The sequence below is a fragment of the Neopsephotus bourkii genome, unplaced genomic scaffold, assembly GCF_033783945.1.
Source record: "Neopsephotus bourkii isolate Nb327-2 ecotype Australia unplaced genomic scaffold, CSIRO-AGI_Nbou_v1 NB_998, whole genome shotgun sequence".
Lineage (NCBI taxonomy): Eukaryota > Metazoa > Chordata > Aves > Psittaciformes > Psittacidae > Neopsephotus > Neopsephotus bourkii.
In genome coordinates this window covers 3382934-3397788 of record NW_026901490.1, presented here as the reverse complement: position 1 = coordinate 3397788, position 14855 = coordinate 3382934, and the positions used below count along the sequence as shown (strand labels likewise).

The 14855-nt window shown below is 39.2% G+C and overlaps 1 protein-coding gene across 5 annotated transcripts in view; it reads left to right on the top strand.

Annotated features, from left to right (window-relative positions):
* Positions 1-10782, top strand: part of SPATA7 (spermatogenesis associated 7) — a 42853-nt gene extending 32071 nt beyond the window's left edge. For all 5 annotated transcript variants that reach the window (XM_061359983.1, XM_061359980.1, XM_061359984.1 and 2 more), the window contains 7 exons: positions 2818-3287; positions 4354-4420; positions 6033-6103; positions 7108-7161; positions 8477-8551; positions 9255-9312; positions 9941-10782. In XM_061359983.1, the coding sequence (XP_061215967.1) occupies positions 2818-3287; positions 4354-4420; positions 6033-6103; positions 7108-7161; positions 8477-8551; positions 9255-9312; positions 9941-10429 (1284 nt within the window). In that variant the 3' untranslated portion in view covers positions 10430-10782. The remainder of the gene's footprint in view (positions 1-2817; positions 3288-4353; positions 4421-6032; positions 6104-7107; positions 7162-8476; positions 8552-9254; positions 9313-9940) is intronic.
* The last annotated feature ends 4073 nt before the right edge of the window (positions 10783-14855 follow it).

The window sequence follows — 14855 nt, the reverse complement described above, 5'->3', positions numbered from 1 at the left end:
GTTTGGCATTGTTATGCATGTTATCAGTTCAGCATTTAATTATGCTGTAGTAGTAACATGGAGTTGGCTCACATGAGACACCCATCAAGAAGATCTTATTTTGGCACAGCTAAAAAAAAGAAAACTAAAAAAAACCCACCTAAAACGAAAATACCTTTTTGCATTAGGTATCAGGAGCTGTGGACATTTTGGGATACTGGACTAGCAGAGATAGGTGTAACTGATGCAGGAGATAATGTTGCATGGAATTGTGAAGGAAATAATATGGCATGACAGCAGTGTGATCTGTGACTTAATTTTGATTATAAACTATCTGCCTTTTTTTTTTATATTCCCATAAATTGCATTTACTGTGTGCCATAGAATGTATTTTCATAATCTTGGGTTTTAATTTAAAATATTCAATGCTTCTGAATGGGGAAAAAGTAAATAGTGTAGATTGCAAGCAATAAAAGTAGCAGTGTTATGAGAAAATGCGTCATTTGTACAGTAAGAGCATAGAAAATCTTCATGTACTTACATGATATACTATGAATTATATAGGTTAATACACTGTATTATATATTACTATCCTGTACTATATATTAGTAGGTTACAGTGGTTGTTTGGGGTTTTTCCCCCTCCCTAGCTCTCCCAGTAGGAGACTTCAGAAGCATCACAAGTAGTTATAATCTTGCAGAATTCTCACAGGTACTTTCTTTCACAGTTGATTCTGCTGCTTTTATTGACATTCGGTCCATTGCCACTGGTGGGGAAAATCACACATCCAACTTCAGTCCACATCTTAGGCATCTGATTGTTTTCAGAAAGTTTATATTGTGCTCAGGCAGTGAAGCACCACCAGAAATCCACCTAATCCATGCTTTGGTGTTAGTGTCTCAAAATAATTTCAACAAGGATTAACTGTAAAATGAGGATGGGTTGCTGGGTGAATCTTCTCAGCTGGCAGTTAGGGTTGTATGCCATAAGTAATTGCATATGTTTAAGTCATATCATACTGGATCCACTCTTTCTCAGGCTTTCTGTAGGGGAGCTATTCCTTCAGTGCCATCAGTAATGTAATGTTTCTACTTAATAGTCTTTATATGTTTGATAGAAGCATAATAGAGATGAGTGAAACACAGAAATCAATTTCCCTTTCTCCCATTTTTCACTGCAGAGCTTTGTGGCCTGTACAGGTCTCTCCTATCTTCCTGTTCTTTGTTCAGATGATGGAGGGACATCAACAAGTTAATCTATGTTTTATCTTTGAACGTAAACTTCGGGTTTCTTACAAATCTGGTCCTCAACTGCCCTTAGAAATTGAATTTTCTTCTGAGGAAACACCTGTACTTGTATACGTTCTCCTAAATCTTGCAGCATGTAGGTACTATTGATGTGAAGCTACATCAGCTGCCTGTGTGTAAGGAAAGTAAAATAATTCTTTTTAAAAGTCTAGCTAGTTACAACTGAATTATTTTGGATCTACCTGCTACCTCTTGGGTTTGAATTGGGTTTTCTCAGATGTCGTTTTATTTTAGCTGTTATTTTGCCTTGTATTACAGTGATTGCACAGAACATGAGTTTTTCTGGAATAACACTATCATCAAATTGTCTTCCCTCACTGTTGCAGGACCTAGGTGTAAGCGCTGTCTCTGGGAGTTGTCCTTCTAGGTAGTTTGAATACACACAATGCAGGTTCTCTCTTTTCCATCATACAGTTGTGTGTAGCGGAACTTGAACTGCATAAATAGTTATACATGTGGATGAAATTAGTCAGTTTATTCAAAAATTTGTTTGCTGTCAGGTTTATGGTTTAATCTTATAATTCTACATATATGGTTCTCTTCAGAGATTGTAAATGTCACACGTACATGTCACTGACTGACAGGACATTCAGTGGGCGGCTGCGTCCAAGGGCAGGAAAAGAATATACAACAGGTGTCTTGCTAAGATGCTTCCTAACTCTTCGGGTCACAATGTACAGCATGTTTACTGGAGCACATACCCTGTCCAGGTGTTTATGCTTTGAAGCTGCAAACTTTTCAAAATTTCTTCTTTGACAGAAATAACATTTCTGTTGAATTGTTCTTTCTCATTTGGGGGAACGGGGAAAACAACAAACCCTTAAGATGTCAGTTAGATTTATTTATATTCCTGTCTTTCTTGTCTTTGCCATGATCTCGTAATACATTTCAGGGATAATGTTGACTTTTTAAGCATTAAGTTTGAATTTGGTTGGGGTTTTTTGGTGGTGGTTTTTTTTTTTTTTTCTTTCCCAGAAAACAAAATAGCATGGTCTTTTCAAATAATTCATTTTTTAGCCTTTCTGAATGGTAGACTTAGTTTTCAAATATTCATTTTTAGGTTATCAACTGTTTCTTCACCCCTGGCATTAAAACAGTGTTTTTAGTAAGGCTCAGCCCTTCTGAAATGGAATATATTGGAAAATTACCCATCACCTTCCATAGGACAGATTTATGTAGCTTTTAGTCTGAACCACACACTGCTTACATCTTACCTTAGCCATACCACCACGTACACTAACACTGAGTATGAGTTTGCTTGTGAGAGTTGAGGTACATTTTTAAACTCTAATGTGTTGAACCGTTAAGAAGCAGGAGCAGTAATAGCATTTGTGTACCATCACCTGAATTGAGTATATCTGTACATAAACTGAGCACATTGCTGCTCAGAAATCAGTTTTAATTTTACAAAAATGGCAACTTTTTACATAGAAAAATACATCCAAATTGGTAACAGTGATAACTGGGAGTAACAACTTGAGCAAAGCTGGTAACTTGCAAAGCAATCAAATCTTGTTTTCATTTTTTCTAGAGTTTCTTGGAAACAGAAGACAAAGACTGTCTCTTCCCCTGTGCTTGGCAGGCACAATACCTATCGAGAGCGCCGTCTCCTTACAGTGCGCATGGCTTGGCTCACTCCAGTCCAGTAACATACGCCAGAAAAGGTTCTCGGAATACATCTAACTCAAGTGTCAGTACATCACGTACACCAAGAAAACGCTCTGGACTTTCGTGCAATTGTTCCTCTGATAGTTCTGTGAGCACTAGTCGTTCCCAGAGGCGTCAAGGAAGCAACTCTAAAGCACGCAGTGGGGATCTTCTAGAGAGGCACTCTGAATTCTTTACTCATAGCCGAAAACCTTTTACCCCACACATCTTAATATCAGATGCTAAATCTTTCTTGTCAGGGTACAGGTATTACAATCCTGCTCAAAGGAAAAGGAAAACTAAAAACCAGTGCAAGCAACATGTGGAAGCTCAAACACAGACTGATCTGATCAGGTAGAGAGATCAAAACTTTATTTTGATACTGCAATTTAGTTGTTGTGATAAGATCATATCTCCAGGAAAGCAACACGTTTTGCTCTCACATTTGTATAAAACCAGAATAATTATTCTGAAATTATTCTAGATGTGCCTTAGCAAAAGCTAGAATGGAATTTGTTTCTGGTTTTTTCCACTGGCATATTTTGTTGTCCTCTCTCTGGAGCAACTGGTTTCAGCTATATGAATTGGATACAAAGTGACACTGAATGCAGACTGTAGGATCTCAGGCTTGCTAGGGATAATCTTTACACTCTCTCTTTTCTTTGTTTTCTCTGGTGTATAGTTGTGCTTTCTGTCTTCTAAAGAATTAACCACTTATAAGCATGCAGGTAGTTCTGCACTGCTGCCCCTGTAGTCTCATACTTTCCAAATCACTAATTAATACATCATGCAAACATTTTTTTAAACTCCTAAATGCAGCTTTTCACTATCTTTTTAACAATTTAAATGCCTTCAGATGTGAAATACTGTATACTGAATCAATGTCCTACGCTTGCACTGAACACCTTAGCAAGTTGAACAGTTTTATTTTAGTTAATGCTACCTCATAAAGAGAAATCTCCCCTTTACGTTGTCAGTGCCTGCATATCTAACTCTGTTTTTTTTCCTAAAACAAAGTGGGAATGTTGTAAGACTGGAATAATGATAACTGAAGTTCCATGTTGCAACTATTGATTTTCTTGCTGTGGGTCATGTATTTTCCTGGTGCACTTCTAGTGTACAGGATCACCTCCATTCTTAATTCTGAACAATTATTTTGGGTAGTTTAACTATCCCCTGTAAATATGCAGCCAAATAATGGATTTGGGTCACCTATGTATGACTGTTGTCATCCTTCAAAGTGAAACATGACTTAATTACGTGAGTGGAAATCTGACAGACATTTTCTAAATTGTCAGGCATTTTGGTATTAGGTCCCATTCAGATTGATGGGAAATTTCCCCAGTGGCACTGGTATTCTCATCCTGCATATTTTGAAAGCAGCCTTCTTGGAAGTCTAATGCGTCTCTAAATTTTATAGCTTTCCATCTGCAGAAAAAGCGTTTGAGAGAGAAGTTATGGCTGAGCAGCAGAAGAGCATGTTGAAGGTAATACATCTGTCAGTAATCTGGGTACTCTTACCACACACCTTTCACCATCATTTTGGGGTATATACTTCATCTCTGCAACAGCAATATACAACTGCTTTAAGTTTCCTTTTTTTTCACTGTCATGAGATAACTTCTGTAAAGGAGAGTTTCAGAAGAGCAAGTGGAAACAATAAGAAAAAATACTGCAGATGTGAAGAGATAATACCTTATTGTATTATGAAATTTAAAAATTAAACAGTTTCTACAGTATCGCTTAAATATCTGTTAAGGACATAGGTAATTGGTACATAATTTTTCAGAGGAAGTAGGTACCTCTTTTGCACTATTTTTCTTCATTTTAACATTGGATAACGTATTCCAAAATATTGTTGACATAAGAATTGGAACCAAGGAGTCCCTTCCTTTAAGGAAGCACCCAAACCAGTGGGCAGTCAAGTTATCCATAATCCTGTTTGCTCTGTGTCTTGTTGAATATATCTGGAATGCCTTAATGAAAAATCTCACCACTTCAGATTCTACCAGTTCCTAGTATTCTTTTGTCATAGTCACAGAAATGTTTGCATTAATCATTTTGCTTTGAATTGCTCAGTGTTTGTGACACTTGAACTTAGTTTTTTGGTCTTTCAAAAATTGTCTCAGCATGTGGTTTAAGATTACTAACTTTTAAAGATGAGATTGAATATCAGCACCTTTTGGAGGCAAAGGGAAGCAGGCAGAACACCTGAAGTATTTCTCAAAACTTCAAATCTGAAGTTACTTTGTTGTAATTTGTACTAATATTTGGATGAATGAGTTTTATCAGAAGTTAGGTTCCTACTTTGTGGTTTATCTTGTAGCCACTATACAAACAAGTTCTCAAACAAGCAGCCCTTTCAAATATAGGAGAAATACTTGAATAACTGTAGACTTCATTCCTGAATAAAAGCTACAGGGTCAGATTCTTCATATCTCTAGCTTAATAAGGCAAATAATTACGCTTTATTCATTGGAGGGGAGGGGTAGCAGAGAATATGTATTTATAGCTTTACTGAAAATAAAGAGAGACCACCTGAACTGATCTGCATCTGACCTCATTACGAAAAGGTTAAATGATTAGTCAGACGGTTTTGTGAAGAGCTTCTGATTTCATTTCAAAACTGTCATATCTGACTTTGGGTATCATAAAAGGGACAACAGTAAGTCACATAGCTTCACAGTAGGCCTATCAGAGTATTGTCATGTAAAATGTAGGTCAAGTGGTCAGCAATTTTACTTCCCATCAGTTTTGTGCAAGCAGGGTCAGAGATGTGATTTAGACTGCTGGATCCTGGTTGTGTATACCAAATCTTACTTCTGTTGGTGCCATCAACCCCCTCTGGCTTCTAGAGAATTCATCTTTGACATACTTCTCAGGGGAAAAATGTTCCACGTGTCCTCTTGCCCCTCACTAAAATTTTGGATGTCAAAACTGATGACCATTTGTTGCCATATGTCTTAGTTTACCCAGAGTTAAAAAAAAATACATAAAATCTGTAGGGCTGTTTAATCATAGATCGTTATTAGGTTCATTTTAATGGTAAAATTTGCTGTGTGCTTGCACTTAGGTAAAGAGTTTACCTCTGTGTTGTAGGCTGAAGATAGAAGATACACTGTGCATGAGCCTCAGAGAAGAATAGCTGCTTTTCCATACTCCTTCCTCAGGTACTTGATTTAGAGCAGGAATGAATATTTGAAGCCTTCTTGCTTTCTATACAGCTGCTTCTTAGGCCATAAGCCTTCACTATGGGCTCTCTCTAGAAATGTCTTCTCACAGGACTTTGCTTTGTATTTTTATATATCAGTGGCCTTTCCCAACTTCAGAATTCATTATTTTCTTATGATAAAGTTCCACTGGGAAGCCAGTTAAGAAAGAGAGCTCTGAAATATATGAGTATTTTCGTCAGGAGTGGGAGCGATGGCACATTAATAAAGCTGTTAGTTCTGTACATCTGAGCTCATAGATTGTATTTCTTACACAGTACTACTTACTAGTACTACACAGCACTAGTTACAGTGGTACTACTAGTACTACTAACTATATTGGATTTGTATTCCAGTTGATATTTCCTTTCAGGAAAAAGGGTCTCCAGACATCCAGCCTTTTGAATCTTACGATCTGTAAGAACTGCAGATGAGAGGCATTTCCTGTATCTTTTTCTGATAGTGTAAAGCTTTGTGACAGAATACTGTCTACAGTACAAGAACAGTGTTGGAAATCAGGCCAGAGCCCAAGGGCTCCCACCTGATTCTCCTCATTGCTGGCCTAATTATCATGCACATCTTGCTGGTTTGCTCTCTGGTCCTTTCAAAGGCATTTTCAGCTGAGAAAAAGCTGTATTCTAAGTTTAAAAAAAAAGAAGCACTCTTAGGGTAATGGAGGTCTTTATAGCATCTGAAGTAACACTGAGGGCTTTGAGATATTAGAGCACTGCATCTAGTGAGGTGTTAAAATACTCCGGAGTCACTATCTTTGAGGCTTCCGTGTAATTCAGGAATAAATGTAAGCAATAGATTTTGCTACTGGAGCAGGGTTTAGGGATGTTCTGGTGGATTTTTTTCCCAAGAGGAAGTGGGATAATGGCACAGCATAGCTCCAGAAGAAAATGAGATGGAAGATAATATAGAAGATATTTAGAATGTCTCTCACCCTCTGATTTTCTGATTAGAGAGACACCGTTGTATTCTCAGCAGTCTTCTGCAAGGAGGACCATTGAGGCTGAGTAAGTATGCTTAAACTGTTCTTCTGCTAGTTTGCAACACTAAATTGAAAACTCTTCCTCAAAACTGATGCAGTAAATGAGGACTCACAATCTGCAGTAGAATTAACATGATTGAGTTGTTACATAAGACTTTAAAATTTCCACATGAATCTAAAAATGAAGAAAATTCATTGTAACTTTGGAAGAAAGATAGACTTCTCTTCTTGCCCAGGGATTACAAACATTTCCAGTTCCTTTTTGGTCTGTAATCTCTGAAGCAAATATTGACAAAATAAAATACCAAGTTGAGCAGCATTTTTACCACATTTCTACTCTCAAATTTGGTGAGAATTAGAAGAGGTTTAAGTTATTATTATTATTCTTTGGGCGTTAGGATAGATTTGTTCTTGCCTAACTCTAAGGATGTAATATAGGTATCAAAGGTCACCTATAGGTAACTTCCTTTACTGTAGGGGGAACCAAAATGACAATCTTCAGTGTAGATGACAAATTTTACCTAACTAAAGTCATGTAAGATATATCCTATTTTTTATTTTCTGTTTATTAAGACTGGTAGATGATTCGCTAGAGCTTGGTTGGATACTTTGGGATATTTAGAAAGATGCTGTGAAAGAGAACCAGCACTGAAATCTTTGCTTCTGGGGGTTTCTTCCTTGTTGTTTCCAAACAGAATTCTGAACTTTTGGAGTCTTGCATTTGGAGCAATTGGCATCAAACAAGGCTTTATTAAGTATTAAAATAGAAATTTGTTCAAAGAGGTAAAAGCTACATCTCTCACTAACAAGGATTTTGTGTATCAAAGAGTTGTTTGAAAGGAAACACGGCTGTCAAATAAGTACTTTCCTGCGCTTACGGGAGGACTAGTAATTTTCAGGTGCAGTGAGATTCTCTAGCACCTTTGGAAGCCTGTACTTAGAGCATCAGACTGCAATTTTAGACTTCCTTCCCAAACAGCACCCTTTTCTTTGTGACTGCAAAGCAAGTTCTGAACATTTTCCAAAATCTGCTGATTTCCTCACTCAGGATCTCTGTGCTAATTTATACCACAAGAGAAAGAGCATAAACACAAAGCACCACAGTGACCTTTCTAATAGTCTGATATTTTACACAGGGTTTTTATTATTATTCAAATTGAATGAAAGTTTGTCCTAATACAGTTACCTTTTAGAAATACAGAAGCTGGTGCCAAGAAATAACAGTCTTCTGAATCATATTTCCCATAAAGGTGATTGGACCTACTACATTGTGTAATACGTGTCTCTATTTTAAAGCATCTTTAAAACATGTAACACTGGGTTTTCTATTCTCCCTGCAGAGAAGAGTTTTTATATTTAGCTTTCATTGAAGAAGTAACAAATGAAGTTCTTAGCCTTGGGCTATTTTCTAACAGGTAAGTTACATTTGCTTTCAAACTTGTAGTGCTGTGTCAGAAACACATGGACTTAGTAAGTAAAAGAAGCAGGGTTTAGTAATCATTTAGGTGTGTTTAAGAATATCTAGATACATAGCCCTGGCTTTTGTTTTGTTTCCTTTTCTCTTTTGCTTTATGTATGAAAGGGGAAACTAGGGAAGACCTGTGGGTCATCTATGATTTGCTGCCATGTACCATGAGATAAAACCGCTCTTACCACCCGCCAACCGATACCCAGCCCGACCCAAGCAATGATCTAGCCCTTCTGGGTGACTGCCCCCAGTTTATATAGTGGGCATGGCGTGCTGTGGTATGGAATACCTCTTTGGCTAGCTTGGGTCAGGTGTCCTGTCTCTGCTTCCTCCCGGCTTCCCCTCCTCCCTGGCAGAGCATGAGACTCACAAAGTCCTTGGTCAGAGTAAACATTACTGAGCAACAACTAAGAACATCAGTGTTATCAGTGCTGTTCCCAGGCTGAAAGTCAAAAGTGCAGCACTGCACCAGCTACTAAAGAGAAAAAAATGACTGCTACTGCTGAACCCAGGACACAGGCATAATTAAAACAATCTTAGTGGTCCCATTCAGTTAAGAAATGAAAATTAAAAACTATGGTCATTAATTTACGTAGATCTGTTAAGAGTTGTTTTTCTTCCTGTGGACTAATTTAATTGTTCGTTCGTAGAATTCTGGAAAAACTGTTTGAGTGTTTCATAGAAGAAAATAAGAACCGTTTGGATGAGGTGGGTGCTGCCCTATAATACTCTCCTTCTTTGCATATGTCTTCATAGAATCATAGAATGGTTTGGGTTGGAAGTGATCTTAACGATCACTTACTTCCAATCCCCTGCTATGGGCAAGGACATCTTCCATTAAACTGAGTTGCTCGAAGCCTTGTCAAACCTGGCCTTGAACACTTCCAGGAATGGGGCATCCATAACTTCTCTGGGCAACCTATTCCAGTGCCTCACCACCCTCACAGTGAAAAATGTTTTCCTCATATATAATCTAAATCTACCTTGTCCTATCACTACATGCCCTTGTAAAAGCTTGAGTACTGTTTCCAAAGTACAGTGGCTTTGACCATGCACTGGTGTATTTGCCAGTAAAGACAACCAGAATCCTCAGTGGCAAGCATCCCTCTCCATAAATGAGACTTGCAGACTCACAGATCGCAGTAGATCGAGAGTCACAGGCAGAGTCACAAAAAAGGGACAATAATCAACACAGTTTGGAGATGCTTGCTGTATAATTCAGTCAGTTATTGCAAGCAGCCTCCCTTTCTTTCTGTCAGAGTTAAACCCCGAGTTCTGTGAAGACAGGCACGTTGGTGCTGAAGGAGTGTCACCCCTTTCTTTCTTTGCCCCTTAGAGCAAAATGCGCCATTTGTTGAATGTACTGAAAGCAGACCTTGGCTGCAGTCCGGGCAGCGATGCGGAGCACATCCACACAGGCTGGGAAGCCTTGGACTCGCTTGATCTGCGAGAGTTCGATACAGTGGAAGAGCTTGAAGTTATCAGTAGAAGTCAGAGACAAGAAAAAGCTACAAAAAGTTATGAATTCTTTGGGACCATGGACTTATTAAAGGAACCAGAAAAATGTGAATCACCAACATTCAGGGAAAGTTCAAAGGATACGCAGAGCAAGAATGACTTTTCAGAAGATCTCACTGAAATGATGGATGCTGGGGCAGTGTCTGGTTCTTATGTGAAATCTGAAGAAGATGGAGACATTTTACCCTTATGTGAGGCAACTTTAAACTTGATTACTTGTGACAGTGGTTTGGAAGCCAATGAGGAAATTGATGATCTTGAGGAAAGTTTTGCAAAGGCCCTTCAGATCTCACGAGACTATACATAATAGTAGCCAAAACTTAGCTGTTAAATAGGGATAGAGCTAGTTCTGTGGAGAACTGCCATTTGGTAAATAGTAGTAAATTATTAGGTTTCATTTTAGTTTATTCCTGTTTAAATACTGCGGAAATCTCTCTAGCAGGATACTGTTAATTGGGCATTAATCTAGCTCCCTATTAATGTAGACTCTAAAGGGTAAAATGTCAGTTGTCAAACAACTTTTGTCCATTTTGTCTATAATTTTATAACTAAGAATTAACTTTTAAGAATATTAAAATTAGATGTATATTTTTAGAAAGTTGTATTAGTTATGAAATATTTATTGGTTTTTATTTATAATAAATAAATTTATTGCTAGTACAGTTGTGCTCCTGATAGAAAGATCCAAGATTTTTCCATCTGTAAGAATTCAACTTAGCCACACCAAAGCATGCCTACATACCAGGAACTGTTTGTCCATCCTGGAAGAGGGCACTGCTGGATGTTCAGTCCCATTGAGGCTTGAGGTTCTTATGTTTTACAGTTACTGTGAAAGAAAAAAAAAAAAAGTTGATTGTAAGAAACATTCATTTTACTTGCATTACCTAGGGTGAGATAAGGAGTGAGTGCGGACAGGCAGCTTTCCAAACAGAAGAATTTCATTTGGTGCTGGCAGATGATCATTCCTTCTTCAGCCCTCAGCCATGAACCCAGTTATCTTACTCCTTGCACCAACAGGTAGAAAGAGACATTTTTCATTATTAGCTGCTCTCAGTCTTCTCCTAACCTCCTGTCAGCTTTCTGGCCTGAAAAGGACATTTATCTCTAGGTACTGCATATGTGGCTCTTGAGCTGTTTAGTATGCAGCTCATTTGTTTGTTTAATACGCAGCTCTTCAGCTGTTTAATCCTCATTGCCCATGATTCAGCTGATGTTTCTGAAAAGTGAAGGCTGCAACAGTTTTCAAACTGTACAACACTAGAACACCCACTTCAGTTTCTTGCATTAATGACAACCTTGGGGTAGCATTCTGTGTCAAGATTTGGTTTTGGGAAGAGGGTGACTTGGATACCAGTTGATGGCTAGGACTATCTAAGTAGAAGACACATCAGGCATCTTCTACAGCAAATGGAGAAAAGAGGGGGTCTATTTTATGATGAAAGTTTAAATTGAAATTAGCATATGCATTACAAAAAAATCAGCCCAAATTTATTTGTGTAATCAAGAGTACAGCCATTACCTGGCATTCATGTTACTGCAGAAGGAGCTCAACATGTTCGAAGGAGATGCTGTGATACTACATTCTCTTGCTGTAGGTGGGGAACTATTAAGAAGCCTTAAGAACCAGTAAAGCCTGTCGCCAAACACCTCTCGAGTTGGCCTTATTCTGCTTCCTGCAAGGACAAACCCAAGTGGTTACAGTTCGCATGCACAACTGCTACAACCTGCCTCCCCCAGGACTCATGAGTGTCTGCTAAAGACTATTGATTCTGTAAGGAGATGACTGTTGAAGCTATAAGTAGCTCCAATACACATAGGTCACTGCTTCACTTGTGAAGCATAAACTGGTCTGTTTTTTGTCGGGGAGAATTAAATCTAAAAAAGTCTCATAGAAGATCAAAGGAAAGTAGCATTTCGGGCACAGTCAGTGGCATTGCAGTACAGAACAGAACTTCCCAAAAAAAGCAAAATGCACCTTCCTGGCTGCAACAATAAATGACACATGCTGACAGTGCTAGCAGGCTGGGGTTTATTTCAGCCATGTGCATATGGCAGCGCAGATGGGCACAAGCCTTTCATCTGCCGCCACTCCGCTGGCTGTCGTGTAAATCTGGCCTGCAGCTTGAGTGCTCTAGCTCACTGAAGAGTAGGTAAGATAATGTGAGGATTGTTGCATCCCTTCATCGGGGCTTGTCCTGTTGAAAAGACACACAGGGCTGGTTCAGTGCTGTGCAGGGATGGTTTGTCCTGAGTCACATGGGACCAAAAAAGCTCTTCTCTGTCCAAAAGGAAATTCCCTCTCTGTTCCTTACACAACAGAGCTGAAGGGCCAGATGCACAAAGGGAGCTATTGTTTCTGTTGTATGAACAGTTGTACCATAGGGATCAGTAAGGGAACTAAAGAGCATGGTTAGCTACCTCTAAGTATGAAGCCTCTTTGCTCCTCAGCCAGGAATGCATCCACTCCTGGGGCCCTCCATTCTGAGCTCTTCTATCTGTTGATAATGGAACATGGGTGACTTTTCCCTACCTGTCACTACACTGAATAACTTGCATGTCATAAGAAAGATCATTCAGCAGACTTTAGCTTGTGGTCAGCATGAGTCTAAAATAGGAATTTCACATTTAAATTCCACAAATAAAGAAAAGAAACTAAAAATCACAGCAATGCAAGTGGTCATGGTGTCACCTCACAGAAAGGTGCAATAATGACATACTCATTTACTGTAGTATGAGTAACATCAAACAGTTCCTTTACCATATTTCCTGTCATCAGTGACATTTTTTTCTGGCTAGATGGAATTTAAAGGGAAAATAAATTAATTAAAACAGACTTTTTACAAAGAAAGCATCCGTTTGCCTAAACCAGAGTGAAATGCGTGCTAAAGAACCAGAAGATCACATGCTCTCCTGTCCCAGCTGCCAGAGCAATCAGCCCAGTTCGAGGAACTGTTTCTCATTGTACAGGCGTTCCCACCACACAGTGGAAAAAAAACCTTAGAGATAAATGTTATCTTTATAAAATCAATGAGTTTATCTACAGATCCAAAAGCACATTCGGGCTAGCAAGGGCCTAGAGCTCTCCTTTTTATTCATGTTTGCTTTAAGGTGGTGCTTAACGCGTAAGTTAAGTAGCTCGGTAGGCAAGCCTGGCCCATGTCACTGAATGCTTTATAAGTAACAAACTTGGGAGCAGTCACTGCAATGTAAAGACTTATTTTTGCCCATGTTTCTGTGGGGACAAGCATGTGCATAACAACTTCAACATTCACTTCAAATGGACAGAAGCTGGCTATTGTTACTTCACTCTATAACAAACTGACCTCTTACCTTTAAAGCCTACAGTTTTGTCATTGCTCTTCTTGTTTTTAAAGGGAGGATTGTGTTCATTTACAAAGCAAAGTGGGGCTTTTGGTCATATGAAGTGAAGTTGTGATGAAAGAAAAAGGTGTCTTAGGGCTGACCAGAGCACAAAAACCTGCAAACAAAACCCAAGCTATGATTTTATCCCTGATCGACTACATGTCTAAGACACCTACACATTTGTCATTTAGGCTTAGCTGCAGGATGACTCCAGGGTCCTCTTTCTTTGCGTTTCTGTATGGTTTTACATCAGTTATAGCTATGCAACAGTAGTTGCAGAATGATGCAGCTCAACTGATAACATTCATAATTGAAGAACAAATGGCTCCATCAGCCAGTGGGGAAAAATGGCTACTTTTTTCTCAGCAATTATCTGTGCAAGGAGTATCAACAAGGATACTGGAGCATCAGACTAAGTAAAAATCAAGTTCAGGAGCTTCATTTGTGGCACCTACAGCTGTGTGATGTTTCTAGAGCCATCAAACCTTTCACTGGCACTTCCCAAGCACTTAACCCGCTGTTCTCAGGAGCCAGAACTGGTGTGTACACAGATTACAAGGAACAGAACAGTAACCAGTGATTTTAATGAAAAAAGTTTCTCTCTCAGAAACATCCAGACCAGATACTCACAAGCAGTCCAATCTTCCTGTTTCCTTAATCAGTAGTGAAATCTGCTTCATTCAGAAACAACCATCTTCAGTTTCTATTCCAAGCAGCAAAGCAAGTGATACACAAACAGGTGAGCGGTAAACTAATCATCAGCCACACCAGCCATTGCACCAGCATGGGTCACAACCAGTCAAGGGATCCAGTTTCAAAACCTGTAGCAGGTCATGGGCCAGCGGAAGCTGAGCATGTCACAGGGATAAAGCGGTGCTGGGGAGGAAAAGAAGAATCAGCAGTTATCACTGGCATGACAAATCATCAGTCGAGCTGTAGAGCACCCATAGCTCATCTCCACCTCAGCCACCTTAGTTAGGAGGACTCCAGGATGGCAGATAGTCCATGAGTACCAACAAGAAGAGTTAATTCAAGTGAAAGGAACCAAGATTGAGAATGCTGTGTCTACTGTGCATGGAACTTTCTGGTCTCTGTGTAAAGCCTCCAGAGCAGCAGGGCTTTCTCTTTAGGCCTCCTGAAAGGACTGATCCTTTTAGCTCACACACTAATTCCAGCAGATTGAAGTCCAGGAGGTGTGCCTGACCACACATGAAAGTTACCTTTGCATTCATCTTTTAAACAGTGAGACTGGTCTGCAGAATGCAGAGACTCTCAACCCAGGGCCAACATTTTGGGCTGGAGGGATGCTGAAGCTGCCAAACACCCCCCCCCCCAGCAGGCACAGGCACGGGCTGCTGCGGTGTCCTCAC